General features: G+C 35.2%; 2 protein-coding genes across 7 annotated transcripts in view; one reads left to right on the top strand and one right to left on the bottom strand.

Moving 5' to 3' along the window:
• CENPP (centromere protein P) overlaps positions 1–25,652 on the bottom strand; it is a 138,010-nt gene that overhangs the window by 53,280 nt on the left and 59,078 nt on the right. The gene's annotated exons all lie outside the window — the stretch shown is intronic.
• Positions 5,237–23,310, top strand: ASPN (asporin). Its single transcript, XM_083796586.1, has 8 exons — positions 5,237–6,840; positions 11,831–12,101; positions 13,817–13,929; positions 16,156–16,369; positions 16,750–16,860; positions 19,160–19,253; positions 20,835–20,973; positions 22,081–23,310. The coding sequence occupies exons 2-8, from the start codon at positions 11,855–11,857 to the stop codon at positions 22,276–22,278; spliced, it is 1,116 nt and encodes a 371-aa protein (XP_083652712.1). The 5' UTR covers positions 5,237–6,840; positions 11,831–11,854; the 3' UTR covers positions 22,279–23,310.

Raw genomic sequence — 25,652 nt, 5'->3', positions numbered from 1 at the left:
GTCTACATAAATCATTAAAATCTACTACGCTTTCTTGCACATTACCACAGCTGTACTGTACATGTTTCATTCAGTATTTCCTTTAATTTTGAGACTGTCAGCCACTCGTTTCATTTGTTACCTCTTTTTTTTTTGCATTGGAAAATGCAAAACAATTATTCTTTCTTTTTTGATGATGCATGGATTCAAATAGACCTGTGTTACCTACATTGTGTCCTTATTTTGAAGGCTATTTGGTAATGCCACAAGTGAAAGAAATATCGATTAACTATGTTTTAGCTGAGGTAAATTTTTCAGGTAAATCTTCTAAGCGAAGAACAGCCCATGGTTTAAGTGAGGATACATGTATCTTTTACCTTAGTTGTAAAACATCTTATATAGAAATTGTAATAATTACACAGAAACAATAGTATAGTTGCAGCCTGAATCATATGCAGACAAATTACCAAAGATGTAGTTTGCTTGTTTAAAAACCAACGAATAAACAAATGTTCTACATTGGTAAGGAATGTACTTTCCAAAGTCAAAGCTATTTAACACTGCCGACAGCAAACCAAATGGAAATTACCATTTTGTGTAATACAAGTGTTCTAGAAAAAAAATCATAGCCTCTGCTTTACAAATTGTTCTACAAAGAAAAGATCTCATTTTCCATACCGCAAGTTAATATGGAATTATGATATATGTTTTTCTTTCAATTTACATAAGCATTTCCGCTGAATGGTAAAAGTAACTTCTATCATTAGTGAATTTCTATCTACGATAAAAAGCAGTGTAAAACCATCCAGGCAACCAAACATCTTAACTAATGCATTCCTGTACTTTCAACCAAATAACTTTAAAAATAGAACATCAAGATATCTGTCCAACGACTCCGACTTCTCTGCTAGTTTCTACATGGTATTTTAGCTTAATTGACAAGTTTTTTTCTCTTAGGTTTTCTTTGATTTTCTTGGCAACTCTCCTGTAACACCTACCACACCACAGCTCTCCACGTGTAGTGGCAAGCAAGACTGAGCCCACAGAGGTTCCAACAGCCGCAGCCTCTGTCAAGACCTTTGATTTTTTTTTTTTAAGTCAAAGTAGCCACTTTTAGGAAAGGCTAGAGAAGACTCATCTTTTTGAGTATCACATACCCGCACAGGGAATAATGCCAAGAATGTGTCTGTTACTTAATACATGCAAGCTTTTTTTTTTTTTTTAAATACATAAGTGCAACTGGTATGAAAAGCTGCAAAACCTAAAAATATTTTCATAGAAAATATTAGATCTAGTTATTTAGTTATCACGTTATCTCATTTTCATAGAAAATATAGATCTAGTTATTAGATCCGTTACAGTACATCATATATTGCAAGGTTTTCCTCATTTACACATTTAGTTTCTCTATTTGTACCTTTTCTTCTTACCTTTACTTGTGGTTTTCCCCTACAGGTGAAATAGGAAAAGAATGAATGCTAAAGATCAGCAATATATATGAGTAATTAAAGTAACTTTAATTTTCTTTTCTTTTCTTTTTTTTTTTTAATGCCAACTTGGAAAAAAACCCTACATATTACCTAATACCCATGATTTCATAATTCCATAATTATATGATAAAACAGTCTTAAAACTATAAGAGCTGCGGTTAACTACAAATAAAGCACACTCTTTCAGAAGTGTCCCAGCATCTTTAGTGTTAGACCCAACCTCGCAGGACGGCTACCACTACTGTGCCAACGGCACACAAATGAGACACTCCTACAGAATTCCCAAGAGCAAAACGTGCATCTGAGAATACAGGCTAGATTAAGTAATATGGTAGGGCATGCACTCCTTCAGTGAGCTAATAGCCTTTTTTCTATTAGTAATGTTTCTGAAAGCTTTCATCTCAACTATTCCACAATAACAAACTGCATGTTTCAAAACTTGCAAACAGAGTTTGGAAATCTTCCTAGAAATACTGTTACTTTTTCCAGCTACAAAACAGTATATGCTCAAAGTGCATGCAACCAATTTGCAGACCCATGTGCTTCATTAGACCTAAAAGTGCAAACTGTTGACAGTTACTACGTTATAGATGTCACATTTACTGCCTCCATTTTTAATAGTTTCTATCGTAAACTGAGTGAAAGTCATCTTCTATTGGATCCTTGAATTTCTAACGTAACACACATTACTTTTGCTGATAAGCAATGCTAGAAGAAAGCATGACACCAAATTATATTATCTTTGCAGTCTGGCTGACATACTCTGAATACTTATTTATTTATCACCCCCCCCCCCCCCCTTCTGGAATACAAAAGACTAAATGGACATATTTCTTTTTCCTTACAACTACCACAACTACCAACTCAATGGAAATTGATGACAGATATTGCTTTAAATGCTGTTTTTAGGTTCTGAACAATATGAATCTATCAAAAGGTTGCATATAAGAAAACTTTATCATTTACACTTCTACAATATTCATACTGTTTGTTAAAACAACAGGAAAAATGGAAAAAATCAGCATATCCTTTCTTTGCAGGTGACCAGGTTCTATTTTTTTAGGCTGTTAAATTTTAACACTAAATATTTGATATTCTATGAGGAAATGTTGTGCTCAGTCAAGTTTGTGTTCAGAAACAAAAATTGCTCCTTATTATCTGAGTGATTCAGTAGTTTGGCACTGATTGCAGAATTTTTCATTTTAACTACTGTTTGATTTTCCATGAAAGAATGTCTGGTGTTTCCAATGTCTGCAAGAAAGATAAGTATCCGTGTTCCATAAAAATGTCATCTAACACTATCCAAACTTGTAAGTAGCACCAAAAGCAAGACTAACAATTGACATGTACTGAAACCAAAACTATTTCAAGACCTTCATTCGTCAAGCAGGTTATTTTTCAGGCAGAGCAGATTGCTGATCCGGTTAAGTGCACAAACTTTGTACAGGCTCAAGAAGATCAGCATCAAGGTGGGGAGAAGCTAGCTGGGGATTTCTTAAGCTGGCATTCCCACACCAAGAAATTTGTATTAATCTAGAGTCCCTAAGGTAGAACAAAGTTAACTTACTCTCCTAAGGCAAGGCAAACTAACTGCAAAGATGAAAAATAAGACCTGTCTCTTCAGGTTACTATTTTGCCTCTCCGGTCAGTCACGGCTGCCGCATTACTGCATGCATAAAACACTAAGAACATAAGAAGAAATCTTATTATCAGTGATTGTCAGCATAATCTGATAAGTCACACAGTTACATCTGATAAGTAACAATCATGTGGGAGCACGTACGTGCACCCCAGACTTTATAGCTCCTCTAACACCGCAAGCTATGACTTGACTCTCAGGATTGACATGTTGCTAATAAAGGCCAGACTGTAAAATGAAACAGAGAACTTTGTTGCAGTTTCTAAATCAGCTGCCAAACATATGTGAAAAAGTACACGCCAATTAACAAGTCACAGTTAATTCATACATACTAATAAATAGATATGATTATTTAATATATTTACTTATAAATACTGAAGAGTCACGATGAACCACAGAAGCAGAAGAGTACAGTTTTTCTGAACTCAGCTAGTTTGAATGGTGTAGTTCAACTGCAGCAAAAACACAGCTAAACCCAAACTGTGGGACTGCACTCCACATGGGCTGCTTGTGAGCATGAAAGGAATATGTCATCTTATTAAAATGTGATGGGCAGTCTCCAAGACAGATTTTTGCAGTTGATGTTAGATTCATCACTTTATGTAAACCACATTTATAAACAGTGCTAGTCAATGAAAAAGTATTTGTTTTGCCTTACAATAACAAATATATACAAGATCCGCTTAAAAAAAAGACTGCAATGTAAGCATAACCCACATATGGCAGCATATGCTTCACTGCTCAAACATATCAAGTAGTAGAAACATAGTTACTTTTGATGAAGAAAATCAAGATAGCATTTTATTTCAATGCTGTGACAAAGTTAAACATAAAACACCATCCAAAATTTTTTCATTTGCAAATTTCACTACGGTGAAAGGCAGTATTCGGAACCACGGTTTCTTGGATATATTTCTGTCCTTTGACTCAGAAATTAACCTCCACTATTTGTAAATGTAAGTCAGACATTTTAAGGCAAGATAGAACTAATATTCTACCAATTCTTTCACTGCTGGAAATAAAAATCACTGAAAAGATCCAAAGATTGACCCCCAATAAACTTTTCCTTATTTAAACATACAATATACAGGAGAGTATACATCCAGTTGCTAGACTAGTTTCTACTGGGAAGTCTCAAAATAAAACCCCAACACCATGGATTAAATGACTATGACAGACATATTTTTCTGTCAGGCTGTTTAAAAACCAAATCTCATTGTTCATTCAACAGCAGTAGCAGTAACAGCATCTCCAACCATATCACCTCCAATCAATTGCTTTGTAACAAATCCAAGAAAGCATTGTTCCCTCAAAAGGCTGCAGCTACATCCTTTGACTAGCCACTACACATTCCACAGAAGTACACTGTAGTCTTACCTGAAAAAGTGAGAGGAGAATTGAACCTAGTACCTAGCATCAAGTCATTCATTTGCACGCTCCAGCTTTCATTCAGAACTCTACAATTCTCCTGCTGTGCTGGCTCATGTAGTGCCATCGGGTCCAAAAATTAAAGTATATTGGAAACAGGGATCCTGGAGAGAAATTCTGCAAGAGTAGTTAGTTTTTGTAAATTGGAAATATGCTGCAAATGTTTAAAAGAACTGGCTCATAAATTAGATTGAAAACCACTGGCCTATTTTAATTTTTAGTACTGCTATTAACAGCCAACATCTAAAGGTCAGAATTTGGTAGTCAAGTGACCTAAAAAGGTGACTTTGGGGTATTTTGTTTTAGAATGCAATCATATTCATAATGAAAATATGAAACCTGTATTTTGAAGTACTAAACAGCTTCATTACAAGAACAGTATGTCAAGGGAAGCAATAATTGTTTCTACCATATTGATATGATAAATGGTACAAAATGAATGAATAATCCATTATAATATAGCACAGTGACATTTCTTCCAGATGCTCCTACCGTTCGTGTCAGCTTCATAAGTCCGGCTATGACTGACTTTATAGACATCGGAATGTGTTTCTATCATGAAAACCAACCAAAAATAGAGAAAAGTTTTAAAAATATCTAGCCAAAACTGAGATGTTGCTAAACACCAGGAACATGGAGCATTGCTGCAAACAAGGATCAACCAAAATTGTTGATTCAACACCTTAATATTGAAATAAGTGAAAAAGAAGAAACCAGTACATTCATATCACAACCCTCAGATTCCCCTCTCTTCTATTAAAGAGCCAAGAAAATGTTGGAGGTTTTTTTTAGATAGCAATTTAATACAAATTTGCTCAAGTAAATGCATCCAAACCAACCTATTCAAAACACAGGAGTGTTTGCTTAGGAAGCTTCGGTTTCTAAATACAGGCAAGAGAGTGCAGATATATGCAATTTGAGATTTCAAAAGAGTATAAGATTATCTCTCAGATTTTTACTTGGGAATATGATTGCTCTTGAAACTGTAATTTCATTCTTTGGGAACTGTGATAGGGAGAATGGTTCCATCATTCATCTACTGGAACTGGAGCACATGGAAAAACAATGCAGGAGGTAACACAAGCGTTATCTTGTTTGGTATGACAGCACCAAGGTTTTAATTTTGGACATAGTATCTTTTTCTTCCTTAAGAAAATAACAGTAGACAAATTAACTAACATGTGACTTCAACTGTCATTTTGCAAGCACCACCACATTACACATAGATTAAAATAAAATTCCAATCTATTTTTTCTACAGCGAGATCAGAGTTTTAACCCTGAAAAGAACTAATTAAAGAAATAGATGTGTCAGATGTGCACGAAATCGGGTAGATATAATGTATTGTAAATTTAAAGACACAAACTCTGAAACTTCTGCTTTAGGTAAACTCAGTCATACAGTTCTGAAGCAGGCAGAAGTAGGCAGGCTACTCAAGGTAAACACCAAATAAAACAATTTCTGTGTGTTGTGCTGGGCGTATACAACAATATAAGCCATTGCAAATTCTCAGAGAATTTGTTTTAAGCTCACAACTTCACTCCTTATCGCAGAATATTGTAAATACTGCCTCTGTTTTAAAACAAAGATATGCTTAATTTCTCTTATACAACAGAAGTTAACTGTATTGACTAATAAAACCAGATCTGTATTTTACGTGCTTGAACCATCTCCCCTAGTCAGACAATAGTCTACTGAAAGCAAGGGTAGTATTTATACAGCACTACACAACAAAGTACTAACTTTGTAACTTTAGAAAGGTTTGGTTACAAGCAGATCACTCACTACAGGCTATTGGTTTACCCTGCCAGTGGCTAAAATTTTATACTTTTATTAGTGGCATACTTTTTGAAGAATATCAACTAACAAAAGCATCAATAAGAAGTGTGATTCCATAGAAGGAATGACCTGAAATGGACCTCACTGTACTTCCAGTGGCCTGATGTCAACTATTATTAAACTACAGGTTTTACAAAGTCTTCCACTAGACGTCTAGAGTTAAGCCAGAAGTTTTGGCTGTCATACAGGCAGTGATGAAAAACATATGAGTGGTAACAAGTCGTCTTAATATCGTTCTTCAGTACAAAGATGGGCTAATCTGAAGCAGCAGTTTACTCGGGTGTCACCCAGGGTGCCAGGAGGATCAAGAAGTTTGGAAGTGGAATTTTTCTTTATACCTACTTTCCACTTCACAGCATTCAGCCTAACTTCCTTTCTCTCTCTTTTTTAAAAATGAAATAACTGGACAAAAAGATCTCAGGTGGATTATCACAGTGCTTCTGGAAGAACTATCAAACTTGCAAGGTATGTCCAGATTGAATACCTATTATATTTAAATAGCAATAAAGAATTAAGGAAGAGGTTGTCAGTCACTATGTGTATATTAGTATCATCAGTTAATCTAGAGTTAGAACTACCACTTTTTAATGAAACATTTGAAAATCTACTTTGCAGCTGAAATAATTCTGATTACTACATCTAGGCTGCAAAGCAAAAAAAGGCTACAGTGAACTGATTAACTCTTAAAGAAATACTTGTCATATCTTCTTAACAACTACCAAGAAACATTTTTCCTCAATTCTTACTAGTTATGAAAATTTGTTACATTTATAATAGTTGTTATACTTAAAACATAGTGTTAACTTTTGTAATTAGGTATTCAAGGAGGGCTTTTTAAAGTAGTTACCAGCAAAGTAATTGAAAATGACATATGAAAGTGATAAGCTTCTTGAAATGAAAATAACCTAAAAATGCTCTTAGATCATGTTCAGTAACACAAGTCAAGCAACATTTTCTATGAAAAGAAAATATTTTCTAAACATATCTTAGTTTATAAACAAGCTATTCATCATTATACGACAGTTTCAATATTGGACTATTTCTCAAGAAACAATAATTTTTCAGTAATCTAACTAACAAGAATATTACCTCCTGGTTTTAATTAAGCAACTTAAAAAGTCAGTAGAGAGTAGACAAAGAGTTAAACAGAAACATTTATTTCTGGAATGGGACAATGACTAATAGAACCAGAACTATTTTTAAATATAGCTTTCAAAACAGCTATGGTCTTGCCTTTCTTTGGACAAAATCTGTGCACAGTGCAATGATTTGTGTTATTAATGAACACAGGGATTTTTCTCTGCCTCTGAAAAGATCACCAGTGTATCACTTAAACGTTTCCTTTTCAGAAACAATGCCACAGGAAATTTGCCTCCCTACACCACCAGAAGTAATTTCTAAATATAATTCTTAGACTTTTTAAGTCTTAAATCCTTACCTATTAACTCCTTCAGTATTGCAACTGGTAAGACAACAAATGCAACATACTGCAGTACTGCCAAGGAATCCAGACTTTTTTTTTTTTTTTGCATGCAGACATCCCATACTAGCAACATAACTTCCGTCCCCATAAAGAGTGTTTTTCATTCCATAATTCATGTTTAGAATTTTCATGTCACTGAACTGTTGCCCATTTATGTGGGAATTTCCCACACAGTCTGTAAATAGTTTTAATCATATTCACGTCCTATGAAATCACCTGCATTTCATCAGTTCTAGATGATAAATATTATCCTAAATTAACAGCAGAAAGTTTGTATCTTCCACATGCTATTTGGCATTCTGTGTTTTGGCAAAGATAATCACATTGGTGAAGATAAATATGCCCCAATCAATAATCACAGCATTTTCAGGATTGTTACATACTCAGAGAAACAAAGTCAGCCTCACAGCATTTCTACGTGTAAAGTGCACTCTCCAGATCCAGTTACCTCACTTTGGGGTGCCTTGTGTTCTAGTGAAAAGGTGTTTGTTATTCAGAAGTTTTTAGTACCAAAGGAAAAGGAGAATTGCTACAAAAATGCAATGTCGTGAGCTCTCCCTGAATGCATTTGTCTAAACAAGAGTCATCGTTTCAGGTTATTATTTAATAAAACACCTGAGTCTGTCTAGCAGCTTGCCTACATCAAAAACGACTGTCACAATCTCTTATCCTTCTTCCTGTTTAGCATTCCTTCCCCTTAAGCCAGGCTGTTCCCACCCATTCCTTTGCACTGGCTCTGATACCAGACTGATTTAGTTTGTTTACCTGGAAAGAATATGTGTTTTTTTCCTTGCTCACATCAGTTTTCTGCTGGTTTAGTGAGTTCAATCAGCTCAGTGAGCAGCCAGAATAGAAGAGCTGGTCTGAGAGAATAAAATATTTGTCTTGGAGCTGAACCAGCCTGAAGTGGCAGTGTTGAGACATTAGTACTGTTGTATTCATGAACTATGTGTTCTGAAACAACTGGTTAAATATTTAATTAATTTATCATGGTAAAATAATTAAAGTATTTAAAGAAAGGTCTTTACAAACTTGAATTTTAGACTTTCATTTTTTAGCTTCTCTTATTCTTGAAGTTTAAGCATGCAGAAATTTTGTACAAGTGCTTTGAGATGAGCTACAGTCAGAGCATTTCTACAGAGACCTATCAACAGCTATTTACTGGGAGATTCAAAAACTCAGCCAGGAAAAAAAAAAAACACATAAAACCTCCATAAAGCCACATGTAGTTCTTTGGCCAATGCAACGCTGGAGTCAAACTTGGTTGCTGCTGCTAGCTACAAAGTCAATATGTAATAAGGATCTCCTAATGACAAAAAGGGAAGACGAAGCAAAGGATTTTTCTCTTTCCTAAAAAAATGTATCATAACTCAGGCTTTGTTCTACAGAGAGACTTGTTTTCCCAAAATTTAACTTACATGAATAATATATTTCATCAATGGCATATTGCAACACTACTTTTGTAGAGGTGTTTGTGAACAACAGCTATTTTTTAAAAGCTGATATTGGCCACTTCTCCAGTTGCAGCCTCAACCTTTTCATAGTTTGAAATCATGATAAGTTTTTTGAACATCTGAAAGGAAAGATGCAATCCATTTGCTACGTGTGCAAGCATGGAAACAGATGCAACAGAAACCATATCAATGGTTTCACAAGGCAACTTCCTAAGCACCATAGCTGGACAAGCATTGCAGGAATATACGTGAAAGATTATTGTTTAGGTACTATAAAACTATGCATCTAGTGCCTATCACAATTAGAAGTCATCAGGGACTTAGCAACTAGACGTCCCATGACAAGATATACACTCTGAAGCTTGATATCTTATGTACACGAACTGTACAACACTGAATACAGGTCAGTCAATTTGGAGCTAAACAGCCAGGGGAAGACCAGCTTAACTGCCTATCTTGGAAAACCCAGCCACTAAAGCACTTGTCCAAGAACAAGAAGAACTCAGAAATCTGAAAGGCTTCAAACTCCTCATCTCTTCAGCATTTCATATGACAAAAGTGTTGGAAATTTTGATGGTTTTGCTGAGGCTGAAATACAAGATTGATAGGAACAGAGAGTCAAAATATGTACAGCCAAACAAGGCTGCGGTTCTCTCCAAACAAACAAGTGTAGGTTCCACATCTTGATCTCCACACCATTTATTTTTGTTGACACTTCCAAGAAAACACATTGCATAGGATTGCAAGCACAACTATAGAATTCTTTCTAGGAGCAACAGTACTTTGAACACATAGAAGAATACACGGGAAAATAGATGTGAATGTTCTAAGAGGCTGCTAAATCAGTAAAAGAAACCATACTCAAATAAGCACACAACTGGAAGATGACAATAGATATTAAATTCAGAGTCACGTGTTGCATACCTGAAAGATACAATGTGTACTGTGCTTTTGCTTTCAGACATGTATTTGAGGTAAAGAGGTTACTTTCTTCTCTTTGAAATGGCAAATTTTATGTAATCTAAATACTGTTAGGTTTTATCATTTTAAACACCCTGAAAACTACACAATTACACTAGTAGAATGTATGCAATACACAGCATTTTAACATAGTTAAGAACCCTATATAAGAAACATCAAAATCATCTTGGAAAAAAATAACACAATAAAATCCCCCAAAGTCTGTATAAGCCAAGTCAACACGCTTGTACAAACCAGTGTACTCCTTTTCCTGTGATTGAGAACCAATCACAAAAGGTCTACATAAAGATATCTTTCAGCTATAAACAGATCAACAAGTGTATAATTAGGTGATCAAACAAGAATTGACATCCGTTTAGTATTTCCCTAAAGAGATCTATGATAGTCTAAACAGATAGTTTTATAAACAGGATATGCATAATAAAATTTACAATAGCCTCTCTTGGTTTGCACAGCTTACTGTAACATCCAAACTGCTTCCTGAATTGGGCTTGAGAAAAGCGTAGAGTTGAGAGCTGAATTTACACTGTTTCTTTTAACGATAGTTGGCTTGTGAAAAAAGCACTTTACTCACCCTTTACGATAATCTCTGAAAATACTCCAAGAGAAGTCTTAGAGGAGCAATTAATTCATCAGTTTCTACTTGCTAACAGTTGACTAACTCTCATCTTAGTGAATCCCCATATGAAAGAGTCTGAAAACATTCAGGCAAGCACAGCTAATGAACCATTTCAGGTTGACACTAATTACTTCTTTTATAAACACTACTCCAAAATCACCAATTAAAGAGCAGCAGCCAATATCTCCAACAAGAGAAAGGCCTTTTTGACCAGACGTTCCCCACCAGTACCATCTGGCAGAATTCCTGTGACCTGATGAGATCCCTCATTTCTGGTACCTACCTTGCTCACAGGGTTTCTTACATACTCAAAAGCAATTTCTAACCAAAATGTCACATATGTATAGCTAATAGAACTTAAAATTACTTTTTGTAACTTCAAGATGACAATGCATGGCTGTCTTATTTAGGCCAAGTTCCCTGAGGCACACAGTCTAGTTCATGAGACCATACTGCCAACCTCCTTCTCAGCAACATTTATACACAGAGTTAAAAAACAGTGGAAAAGGGGAGTGGAATCCTCAAACTCCAACCCACATCATCAGGATTTGCAGTACAAAGACAGAATTTAGTCTATATTGGCTTCAGTGTTGGTATGTTTTTTCATAAGTGGAGAGAAGCTAATTGCTCATACCTGATGCTTTATCTCCTTGTAGCATTGGATGTCCTGGCCATAACATCTAACAGTAATAGTAATAATAGTAACAATAGTAACAATAATAGTTTCAATAATTTTATACTTTTATATTTTAAATATTCTTTAACCTTCATATACTAATTAAACTCTAATATTCATAACAGACCATTTTTCAGGTAAGTGAAGATACTTTTGTGAAAACAATACTTTTGTTTGCTTTTTCACTTGCACTGATTCTTGTATTAGGGTTTTTCATTTGTTTGTTTACTTTCCCATTCAAGGTTGACTATCCTGATTAAGAAGACATGAAAGAGTACACACTTCTTCTCTTCTTGGCACTGTGCTCTGCTAAATCTCTCACTGGTCCTTCATATTTTACACTAAAGAATATGATGCTTCAAGACATGGAAGAAGAGGAAGAAGATGACGATGATGACAATTCTCTGTTTCCAACCACTGAACCAATTATACCACTGATTCCTTTTGATCTATTCCCAACATGCCCCTTTGGATGCCAGTGCTACGTGAGAGTTGTCCATTGCTCTGATCTAGGTAAGAATTAATTAGTGTGCCTGCTGCCCATTGGGTTCTCCTATGGAGAAGTTTTTCCTTTTGAAGGATGAGTTCTACAGCTCCAATTCTACGGCACACCTTCACATGTTCCTACACTAGTCATTTCCAAAAGAAGCTTACGCTATTTTTCCAATCAGGCTTGCAAACAACATCAGCTGCGCCAAGCACTTTTTACAGAATAAATGTTTCCCAGACTTAATATGTATCAGTTCAGAAAATTAATAAACTGCTATAGCCACCTTCCAGTAACAATGACTTTTATTGATAACAGCATAGAATGGAAAGGTATTTAGAAAATCTAATAAGTAACTGTAAAATATCTAACTAAATTCTTGTCTTTGTTAATAGGCACATATAACCTGCACAGCTTTTTATCCACTAAGAGAGCAATCTCAGAATGCGAAGATGCTAATATATTAACATTTTTATTGTACTGTCTGCTGCTTCTTTTGCTTCCATGATATTATGTCCAGAGGAGCACAAAAATTTCCTGCACCTTCTGTTTGCATTAGACAAGCTCTTAATTAGTCCCCTCTCTCAGAAAAGACTACTGCTACAGTACTTCACTTACAATTACAAAGCAATGGGTCAAATAACAAGAAAGGACAGCAAAGGAAAAATAGGCCATAAATAAACCACAATTAAGTTATAAAGCAAATACACAAATGGGATACAACTATTTGCTTAGCTTAACTTCCATTACAACTGCACATCACTGGTAACAACATTTTAAACAAAGGCAAACCTGCTACTGTTAACTCATTCCTTAATGTTCAAAATCCCTAAGTATGAATTCATTATCGATTGCTCCAGTTATAATTAGTTTTCACTGAAATTTTCCAATGATTCAGGGTAGTCAAAGGACCATGCTCCTGCCACTAGCACAGCTGCAATGACATTTATTCTTGTTACAGCTCTGCCACCATCCTAAAATTAATTCTAGACTCCTCATATCTTAGAAACATGAAGTCAATACATGATTTTTTTATTTTTTATTTCAAAATATGCCATTATTAAGGAATCAAAATATCAAGTTACTGTCCCTTGGTAGTCTCCTCTGCTGAGTCAGGACCTCAGATGGCATGAACTGGAGTGGTTTTGTAACTGAACAGTAAATGTGACTGGGGAATTTGTACAACTGGTAATCGAGTACTGGAAGCTGGAAGCCTACAGTTTGGCCTCTTCTACCAAGAACACATTTCTCAGCCCTGATGTTAACTGTGTGGCTATTTAAGCAACTGACCGGTACAACAGATGCTGAAGGCAGAGAGGAGCATCCAAAGGCAGAGCAGAGATCGCTTAAAGCTACAGCAACAGCCCTGTTTCCAAAGAGCCAGCAACTACAGCTTATCAGAGGACTGCTTTCTCCAGGGACTTCACCAGCTTTCGTGCAGAACAAGCTGTGCTCTGAAGCTGCTTATTTCTCAGATGCAAGGAGCACATAATGAGCACCCCATGTAAGCTTTTAATTGCTAGGAGTAGAAGAAATTATCCACACATTGTTGTCATCAGTTCCTACATAATTAGTTCCTCTCAGTATCGAAGTATTCCCTTCTGTCTTGTGCTTTATGGCTGCATTTTCTTTCCCATCCTAGTTATCAACAATCTTACTGTGTTTTTCCATTTAGTAGTTAATTTCTTTGGACATCTACATAGTCCTGAACTGTTTCTGTTTCTCTCACATACTTAATTAGGTTTGACATCGATACCTCGCAACATTCCATCGGATACGCGTATGATCGACCTTCAGAACAACAAAATTAAAGAGGTCAAGGAAAATGATCTCCAAGGACTTGTATCACTTTACGTAAGCTTGCTATTTTCCAATTTTGAAATCTTATTTAGCAATTTCAAATATCTTGATACTTTTAAAATATAAATGGTATTTTTCTTCCCCAACAGTACCCATAAAAACACAGTCTGATGTCTGCATATTTGGCTGCTCACACATAGTAAGCAGATTACTTTGATCTGTAAGAATTATGTTAAAAATCCAGAAAATGTACCAGGTGTATCTTATCAAAAAGATCCTCCAGATTTGTTCAATCCTAAGCACGCACAAGAACAATCCTTACATTTTAAAGGCCGTAAGGCAAGTGCTCCTTTTAATCTAATTAGCTGTAAAATACTAGAAAGAACAGGGGAGAAACAGAACTGTGTTTTCTTAGGGCATTTTCAAAAGCACACAGTATACAATGAATAGATACACCACTGAAACCGGGGTTAAAAATCCAATTGACCTGAACAGAAGATGTACCAGCAATTAATTACTGAAAAAGTCATGTGCTTTACTACAGTTTTTTTAACATGCTCAAGCAGAGATGTACAGACAGACTTGAAAATAAGTAGCAATGGCAACTGATAAATCTAGAGTTGCAATACACAATCCTTCCTTTTTAGAAAGAGAAAAAAGATTCTCAGAGGACCAGAAAGGGAGGTTAAATCTGTTTTGGAACACAATTTCCACAAGATGTCACTCTAGATTCAGAACCAACAAATACTGACAAATTTCAAAATTTTCATTGTAAAAATGAAAAATATGTACCACAAATTATAGAAAATTAAACAATTCTATTCCACATTATAAAGACATGAAATACATGTTAAACCAATGTAAAACAAATCCCTTTTAACTCTATTTGGTTTCTGAGCAAGAACAGAAAATTTACTGGATCTAAACATTTATGAATTAGCTTTTAAATTAGTATGGGTTAAACTAGGATATAAAAAGCAGGAATCATATAAATTCATCATTTACAACAAAATGTTTCCAGTTCCCCTTAAGTGTCTCACATTTGGAAACAACTCAACAGGGTTTATTTTCATGAAAGCGCTAGTAGACATTAAACCTCCAAGGACTGAGCAAGTCACTGGAATACATCAGGAATCACCACATTATATATTAGAGTCACCACTTAATTATGTGATAACTGAAAACTGTGAGCTGCTTCGATTTTTCTCATCAGTTACCTTGTGATTGATTACGTGGCAAGACCGAACAGAATTTTTACAAAAACTAAGTCCTCTTCGTACTACTTGTCTGAGCACTAGTATCCTTTGCAAAGCCACAGATGGCAGTATGGATTAGGAAGGAAGCATTTCCAGTTTATTTCCTTAAGCTATCTTCATTTTTACTGGGAAAAAGATTAATTCTGTTTTGCTCTATTTTTTTTTTTTTTACAACTCCAGTGAGAAGATGAATTGCCAACAGCTCAAAGACGCGAAAAAGGAATGAAAATTAGTAGTTGATACAGTCTATTAGTCTGTACAAAAATACAGAGATGTGATCTGACATGCAAAATAATTTGATATAAGTCATGATTTTTTGGATGTGCTTATTCATTGCATGATCTCTGATAATGAGATTATCACTCACTAGCAGTTTATATAAAAGCACTTAGTAACAAAGAATAAAAAAGTCCAAAAAAGAACTGGTGTACTGTACAGTCAAGAGAGATGCTCAAATTCACATGAGCTGAAAAATTATGGCAAATATGATATATGTTCATGGACGTCTATCGGTTGTATACAGACATTAACTTGTAAGAAAATCAGATATAAAAAAACCTTTTATGACAGCATAATTATGTTGCAAAATAAAAATCAAGTTCTGAGTCTTGAGAATTTGTCTGCATTAAAGTACAACAACAAAAGAATATAACCCTAGTCCAACATCACAAAAGATATGAAGACAAACATCTTGTTTTACTAATTCTTCCCATTACCATTGGCAGGGTACCTTGTCAGGTCTGACTATTTGATCTCTACCTTCTAGTTGATGTTCCAGCTTCAGGGTTCTTTTTTGTTCTTCACAATGATGTGAAATGCCAAATAATAAACAAAGTTTTGTTTTAACAAACAAAAAAAATGGGGGGGGGACACAGATACATTTAGTAAACAAGTTTCAGTGCCAGAGTTTGGTATTTTAGAAAAATATTTAGTTGTTAAATTACATACGAAATTCAAGTTTGCATCATAATAACGTACTTGTACAGAGAAATTTTCTTTGTATTGCTCTTCCCATATGTCATAGGCACTGGCTTTGAACAACAATAAAATATCCAAGATCCATCCAAAAGCCTTTCGACCAACAAAGAAGTTGCGACGACTGTATTTATCTCATAACCAGCTAACTGAGATCCCAACAAATCTACCAACAACTTTAGCAGAGCTCAGGATTCATGCTAATAAGGTTAAGAAAATTCACAAGGATGCATTTAAAGGAATGAAGTCTTTACATGTTTTGGGTAAGCCTAAGTAGAAAAGAAAACTTCCTTATCAAGAAATTAAGATATTATATACAATTTTCATTCAATTATTTCCCCAATGTGGAATTTCCTCTTAAAGAGATATCTATGCTATAGAAACTATAATTCATTGTTTAAATTCCGCTTGAAGGTGCTAGGTAGGTAAAGTTTCTGGGAACCCTACAAGTCTAGTTAGACAGCCTTTATTCACTGAAAGCTGTCACTACCATCCTCTAGAACAGGTAATCAAAGTTAAACATCAATACTTTTTCAAAACACTAGTGTTAGTAAATAAAATACAATCAGTTATTTATGACCTAGTTTAACATACCCAAAATTCCTATGCCATAAGTACGTTATTTTTTCTCCCCCTTCAACAGAAATGAGTGCAAATCCTCTTAACAATGACGGAATAGAGCCAGGGGCTTTTGAAGGAGTAAATATCTACCACATAAGAATTGCAGAAGCTAAATTAACTTCAATTCCTAAAGGTATGCTTTGTTTTACCTTTTCTATTTTACCTATGCTAGTTTATTCTTACATAAAATGCTTTCATATCTATAGGATTGTTAAAAATTTCATACATTGTTTTCTATTGTTCATCCCCTCCAAACCCCCCTCCAAACCACCTCCTGTCCTCATTTTTTCTTTTCTGTACATGGCACCCAATTCTGCACCCTGTGGCACGCATACATGGAGATGCTCTCCTGGCCCCTCTCCTGCCCCCTCCTTCTGGCAGGCAGTCTGGTCCATCACCCAGAGGCTTTTCTCATGAGAAATATGTGAAAAAAACCATAGGCAGCACCCACTTCTGGTCTTTCACATCAACTTCTCAAAACTCTTTACAGAGAAAGGATAAAACCTGACACTTGGCCTGGGTCATAAGGGATACAGAATTCCCACTTCCTTTATGCATTTAATCAAACCCAAAACCTTCAATTTTGAATGTTTCAAGTGACTTTCTAGCTCTGCAATATAGCCAGCCCAACAGCAACTTCATGCAAAAAACAGAAGTAAAACCACAGAATTTTGTAAGTCTTTTGGTGTGTTTTTCTAAGTGAAATTTATTATTAACTTTTCAATTAAATCCAGTGTAACATACTACAAAATTAAATCACTCTTCCATGTAGAACAATTAATTTCTTGATTTGGAGTAATAATAAATTAAAACACTAATTTTAGAAACCATATACCTCTGCATAAGAGAAGTAGGTGTCTATTTTTTTTAACAAAACCAAAAAGCTGCATGAAAGAAGTCAGTACAACACTCTACATGCCTTTTCTGTAGCTCAACACAGTATGCAACCAAATTCTCATGATTTTGCACTGCTAAAAACAGCTAGGTAACAGAAAAAGGGAGGAAAATAAGCATAATACCTTATATTACATCATCCTTCTACTTACAGAGAAAGTAAATGCTAGCCCCTAATATATTTATTTCTGGATCATTCAGATAAAGAAATAACTCGTTTCTTATTAAATTTAGTCTCTTCTTCAAGAAAGATCAGATCTAAAACACATCAGTATAGAAGAATGCTAAAACAAACAAATAAACAAAAACCTCACTCCAGTTCTTAAGATGAGGTAGTTTTAGGATCAGAAACTACCTGGCTGCTTATGGTAACACTCCCAAACCGAAAAAAAAAAAAACAGACTTTCCTCCAGTATCATCATAATAGCATCTCTTGTCACTTATCGGAAGGAAACATACACACAGAACAATACAGATTTTCGCTTTGTTAAGGAGAAATATCCTCCAAGGAAATACAGCACGAGTTCCAACATGTGGGCTCAAACAGTAGCATCTTAAACCAGCAGGAATTCATGATGAGGACATTCTACACAAATGGAAACAGAGTACAGGTGGGGAATCTTCCTTCTTGATATGAACTCAGGCACAAGCAGCACCCTGTGGAACTGTAAATGGGGATGTAAACTGGGGGAAAAAAAAAAACATGAAAGCATGTCAACCAGCATAAAGACAGGCTGTAAAACACAGCCCTTTCCTTCAGTATTCCCGTCTCAGCTAGGGCTGCAACAAGCAGCAGTGGGAGCAGAGCTCTCCTCAGCCGTACTAGGACCAGAAAGAGGTGGTTTGTCTTGCTTGGTGTCAGGGAGCCGTCAAGACAAATGCTAGCAAAACTGAAGGTAAGATCAGCAAATGGAAACGTCACTGCCTTCCTTTGCCCTCACTAACAGGATTTTGCACAGAAGATTTCCTGTCTTCTGGCCCATTCACAGAGCACACAACCAGCAGTTCGGAACTGGGACTACTTGGCTCCACGTGAGAAAACGGTTTGCATACCAGCATGGAAAAGAACATAGCAGATACCTCACTGTGCTCAGACAAGTCCAAAAGCTTTCCTCACAGATCAGCTGTTAAGAGCTATAATGGAGCAATTGCTACCTCCCTTGGAAGAAAATACGCCCCTACAAAAAAAAGTAAAAATCACGGGTTCCACAGGAGTAGGAATTTGACTACCAATTGGTAAATAATTGCACATAACAGCCAACTGACAAGTTTGAAAATCTTAATATTAGCATAGGCACTTTTTTTTTTGCTTTTTTAAAAGTTTCTATTTTAAACAAAGTCATATGGATTTTTTTTTTTTAAAGTACCATGCCTGTACCCAATACCCGTTCCTTCTTTGACTGAGACAATCCACCCAAGACTCTTCACCCAAGTCCACACAAATGAAAGGAATGTTGGGAATGTAATAAATACTAAAAAAAAAAATCTGATAAATAAGTTGTTTGATTTTTCTCATGCTGAGCATTTTTCCCCATCAGAATTACCTTCAAGCCTTCTAGAACTGCATTTAGATGACAATAAGATCACAGCAGTTGAAGTTGAAGACTTTAACCGGTATAAAGACCTTCAAAGGTAAAATTCTGCTGCAGAATGTTTTTATTTGATAAAAGGTCCAACCTGGCAGGACCTCTTATTCAGTACTCCTCTTGTAAATAGGAGAAAAGAGAATTCAAATGTGTAAATGTTTTAATATGAACTGCCATAAATAAGACCAAACCTTAAATGTACATATAGAAACATCGACCGTGTTATTGCATCTTACTTGGAATTCTGAGTAGAAGCGTATGTTAGGAACAGCATCTGATTCCAAAATGTAATCAGCAAATTCTTGCCTCGTGGTGTCTGGAGCAATGTATCATGTTCTTTATATAATATCTCATAATGTGCTGGTAGTAATGCGCCACAACTATGTACTGCGTGCATACTCAGAGTACATGAGCCTTTGTGGTCACAACATTTATCAACAGTATTTAGTATTTTCTCTAGCCTGTTGCCTACCAGGCCCAGGCCTTTTAACTCCTTTTTCACTCATCTCACAACCCCCCACAAAAAGTGGCCTTCTTGCCACTAACTTTATAGGATTTAAGAGCCCTAATAGCTTTTTAACCCCAGAGAAGGCCTAAGTGAATTGGAAAGAGACACTCCACACACATTGCGAAGAAAAATAAAAAAGGATGGCATGAAAAGGGAAATTTGAGTCTTGTGTATACAAATACCTGGGAAAACTGGCAAATTATAAGAGAAATAAATTCAGTTCCTGAAAATTAGCTTGAGAGAAACAAAGGAGTTGGTAAAGGAAACAACTTGATAGCTGTTTCCACATGTGATGGGGTTGAACAAAAATAAATGTTTCTGAGGAATGGATCATGGATGTAAGACAAGAGAAGGAAGTTCTATCTCTAAAGCTCAGTTAAGTACTCTGAAAATATGGCTGCGCAGCACTGAATTTTCGATTTGGTAATAGAAAGAAATACCAAAGAACTACCAAATGGCTTTTGAATATCACCTTCAGTTTTTGAAGAAATTAAGACAGAAAGGAGAAAAAGGGGTCTGCAGGATGAGTCGTGACAGCAGCTCCATCTGGCCTAAGTCTCCACCTTCTGAATCACCTTCCTAGCAACACAGGCTGAAGGCTTACACCAAAAAAATCTAATTAAAGCCTGATTAAGAAAAACGTGGAAGTAGGAGAGAGGATAGTCCTGCTTATTTTTAAAATATAATGGTTTTGACTAAGCTACAAATATTACTGTTTCTTTACAAGACTTGCTCTTTGCCGATTTATTAGAACAACACATTTTGTTACTGAATGAGTATATTTTCTACCTACACTACCTGATAAAAGGGCATAGCTTATTTTACAAGCAGATTTGTTGATGTTTATCATTAACTCTTGCACTAAGATAAAAAAGCCTGCAGACAAAACCTGACAATTGCTCACATCTGGCTAGCTGCTGTCCTTTAAAGGGAGACTGAACTATGAAAAAAAATATTTATTATGTCAATGGTGGTTTTCTTTCCATCAGAGGTAAGATTTCATCATCCTTCGCCAGTTATTTTTTCCCATGTGTACTCCTGTGAATTTCAAACTTTAAAAAAAGCACGCTCTTGAATGCTGTTGTAAATCTCAATCTTTAATTAAACATTCTTTTCTAGGCTAGGCCTTGGGAATAATAAAATCAAAGATGTGGAAAATGGAAGTTTTGCCAACATACCAAGTATCCGTGAAATCCATCTTGAAAGAAATAAGCTCAAGAAAGTTCCTCCTGGATTACCCGATCTGAAGTATCTGCAGGTCATATACTAAACTTAATAGAAGGCTTTGGGAGTTACAAGTCGTTTGATTTTCACACAGCTATATTGATTAGGAAAATAATTAAAAATCATAATTAACTGTTACTTAGGTATTTTGACAAGCCCCTCATATTAGGAAAAGCTGAAAGCATATATGTCCTTAAAGAAATTAGCTGAAACAGCAAGAACTATAAGTAAGAAAAAAATATATATATATATACTACACACAGAAGATATGTTTGCAAAAAGTTTGTTATAGATTTGTTATAGTTTTCATTAATATGAAATATGCTAATGCAAGCTGGAATGGAAATTTTTCCTTTCCTACACTGAAAAATCTTAAATCCAAATAAAATTCTTCATAAGGCTGAAATGACCATACAAGATTTAAAAATCTTTATATAGAACATATCTATTTGGTAAAACCTTTTACCTCTGAATATCACTTCTTTCCATGTCTCATTTCACTTCTATTTAAAGGAAAATCTTTTTATATATGTATGTACATGTATATATATATATATATACACACATAAAACATCAACTTGTAATGTAAATGTAGTTATATTACGTATAGCAAAAGAATTTTCACCAATGTACTTTACTTAAATTCAAAATTCTACTACCAATCTTTTTCTTTATTTTTTAACTGATTTAAGCAACATCAGCATTAGACCGGTCTATTTGTAAAAGCACTCTGACAAGTCTCTCCTAATATCAAATTTTCTAGAGACTATTTTTATGAAATGTATGAAATCATTGAAAATTTGCATTATAGGAGAATATAATACTATAGTATTGTAATTATTACTACAAGAGAACATAGAATTGCATTTTAGGATAATATTCCATATGAACAGAGTTGAATTATTCTGGCAACACACTAATAAAATACCATGTAACTTTTTTGTGTGTGTAATGGGAGAGATTGTGACAGGTGGGAAACATTTTCTAAAAACTTAACACGAAATTTTCACTCTGGATATTAAGAGTTTATATCCAACTGTTCTTACAGCAAACCTTAGTTATCTATGTAATAATGAATGTTTAGACATTTTCCTCATTTACATACTGAACTACTGTATTTTACTGTTTGTTATTGTTGCAGGTTGTCTTTCTTCATTCTAATCACATTGCAAAACTGGGAGTGAATGATTTCTGTCCAACAGGAAGAAGAAAGAAGAAAGCATTATATAGTGGCATAAGCCTCTTCAACAATCCTGTAAAGTACTGGGAGGTTCAGCCTTCAACTTTCCGTTGCATTTTAGGCAGAAACAGTGTGCAACTTGGAAATTTTCTGAAGTGATACTAAAGTTGGGCATTTCAAAAAGTAACCTGTCAAAATCAGTTCTACATTACTTGAAATTTGTTGAAAAATGTCAATTTTACAGTATTTAATCAGTTTACAAAGTATTTACTATTTCAGAGAGAATTAATTAGAAACAATATTTTAGTAGGATCCATTGTCTTCTTTGACAATGTTCAAGCTAATTTGAATAATTTAAGCAAAAATTTTTATATCTCATGGAAGGAGTCTTGGAAGCGGAACTGGAAACTGTATTTGGTGTTTCCTGTAATTGATGTTAAATATTTTACTTTAGTAACATAGTTTTGACATATTCTTTCTTTAAAATAAATTCTAAAAATCAAGTGGAAACAACTTTTTCCACAGTAAGGACCTTTTCCTCTGCTAGAAAGTATTGAAAGAAAAGCTGCAAAAAATCTGTGAAAGACAACTTCTTTTGCCATTTCTGATAATCAGTACACAGGCAAATATGCAATAAGAAGGTACAGTATTGTGAGGTCTTTTGTTTCTAAACTAGAACATGTTTTAATTTGTGAGATAAAAGTGGTTTTCATATCCAGAACTACCACATGAAAACACTTAAAAGTTTTTGGTATTTATTCCTGCAACGTTAATAGGGAAATGTCCAATGTTTTGCTATCAGTATAATTTGATGCACTCTGAACATTAAAAAGTAGGATTCAAGATTTATCATATGCTTTAAGCTTAATAGGAATGTTTATTAAACTCTCTTTAGGCCAGCACAAATATTTTCTTGTATCTATAATAATTGTAATCATGTTTTTCATTTATTTTTTTTCTTCCTTTATATTTTGACCTCACACGGGTTAAGAATCCCTTGTTAACGTTAGTAACTATCCTAAAATTGCTGAATGCAAGCACATAGCTGGAACTCAACTGCCCTGACTTCTTCCGTAGGTCAGCACACAGAATTCTCAATACTGACAGTACTGTATAAAATGGATATTTTATATATCTATTTAGTGTATATTTGCTATTGGGATTCAAAATAAATTAAATAAATTTAAAGAATACTTGCATTTGTATATTTCTTTCTATGATAGATCATGTCAAAACATCCAGAGGTTACATCCAAACACCTTTCTGACTCTCTCCTCTAGACATTTTCTCTATTCTTCTTTTTTCCAAATATACATACCTTGCAGATCATTTAATACTGCCAGTCTTCACAAAATTAAAAATTTAACAATTTACTTAAAACTGCTACAGGAAATGACACAGACTACTAGTAGCAGAAGTACTACATATAAATCAAGCAATTCTGAACCTCTCAGGCTTTCCCACCTCCCTATGTACACAAGTACACTAAGCAATAAATGTTGTCCAACATTTTTTTTTAATCTTCTTCAAGTCTTTGTGTTTGTTATTTTGTTAGCATCTCTGTACTGTTTCCAAATCATATGTCTTCATGTCAATGACCAACATAGCTACGATGATAAAAGCCTGTAGGATCAAGTACCCTAATTACTGAAATCTTTTATAACTTCTTCACTCAGCATGCTTAAAAACCTGTGAGGACCCCAAACCACATTTTTGTGAGCCAGTGGAGGCTCTTACCAAAGGATGATTTTTTTGCAAACAGAAATTGTGTAAAACACTTCCAGGCAGAATAAAAACAAACCAGAACACTAAAAACAAAAACAAAACAAAACCCCGAGCCTGCAGATCACCACACATCTGTTCTTGGTTTCTAAAGAGGTTTCTAAGGTGCACTGTTCCTAGCAAATAGCATGGCGAAAGCACTGATTGGTACTGAAAATATTAGTTAATGAATATATTATATTCTCCATCAGTCGGTGTAGTTTATAACATGGGTTTCTTTAGTTATAGCTGTGTTATCATGAATGTGAAGAGCTATGATTTCTAAACACAGACCTGCACTAGAAGACAAACCTCATGGATATATAGAAAAAAAGGTACTACTTCAGTACTTTTTTCCACTAGAGAATTAGTTACTACACTTGGAGGAAACACAGAACTGTTGATGTACCATTCATATAGGGAACACATGCCAGCTTTTACCGCAGCTCTGCATTCCCAGTGAAGACAGTTTGAGCCCCTTGGTACATTGCACTGTAAATAAATCGCCACAGGAGAGCGAGCTAACTCTCTAAGCCACCTTTATGAGATTTACGTGGAGAACAAAGAATGCTAAAAAGAACAAGGGCTGAAATAAGTGACAAAGAAACAGCATAGCAGCATGCAGAATAACACACCAAACGGATCGGTCATTTATCCTATAGTCAATTGTTATCAAGCAGAATCTGTAAATTCATTCTCCAGCAGGAGTACTTACTACTTCATGATTACAGCCCAAGTGCACATTCAGACCCTTTGGGAAATAGCAGCTTTCTCTGACAGGGTACCTTGCCTTACACTGCCATAAGTAGATCATAATCCCATACCAGAGAGACAAAGCATTGTCAACAACAACTGACCGTCCAAGAAGAAAGTGGAGATTTGAAATAAATGGCTGTTCTTATCTCTTAACAGCTAGAAAGCTGAAGTCCTTTATGTCCACAACAGGTTCACTGTTTATAATGTTTACTACGAAAAGGACAGGCAAATAAAGGATAAGGCAGGAAAATTTGTAGATGACCAGAGGATAACTGAGCAAAAAGACGACTTGAGGGACTTGCAGTGGAGAAAAGTGTTCAAGTAGAAACATAATAGTAAAAAGAAGTTCAATCCTGAAGATTGTGTAATGCAATACATTATTCTACACTGATTCATTGGCAATAATTACAAGGCCAAGCTTGATGGGGCTTTGGGCAACCTAGTTTAGTGGAAGGTGTCCCTTCCTGTGGCAGGGGAGCTGGAAATGGATGGTGTTTAAGGTCCCTCCCAACCCAAATTCTATGATTCTTTGAAATATAACAGAAAAAGTGACCAATTCCTTACCTAATTCAAGCTTATGCACTGGACAACAGGAACTCTGCATCCGCCAAGACTAAGACATTTAAGAAGATTGACTAAGGTCTGAACACTGTAGTACAACTTCTGTTTCTTTTTGTTAGCATACACTTCTCCACCCCAAAGCAGTCCAATTCAACCCAGTGCCAATAAACCTACTTAGCAGCAAGGAGCCCTTGGAAGCATTTACCTATATTCTCCATAAGTCTTAATGATTGCATTTTGCATAATGTTTCCAAAGATTACAGATGCCTGCAAAAATAAAATCCCTCTAACTTTTGTACAAACAACCTGTGTTCCTCCACTAGGCACATTTAAGAAAAATTAAAAAAACAAACAACAACAACAAAAAAACACGTGACTTTTTAGGTCTCCTAAGGCAACAAGTTGTGGCTGAGGCTAGTTAACAATCCTAATGCAGCCTCCAGAAAGTGTCCGCC

Source organism: Anser anser (genome assembly GCF_964211835.1).
Source record: "Anser anser genome assembly, chromosome: 12".
NCBI classification, from domain to species: domain Eukaryota; kingdom Metazoa; phylum Chordata; class Aves; order Anseriformes; family Anatidae; genus Anser; species Anser anser.
Note: the sequence above shows the minus strand (reverse complement) of the source record. Positions and strands in the feature narration are given on the sequence as shown.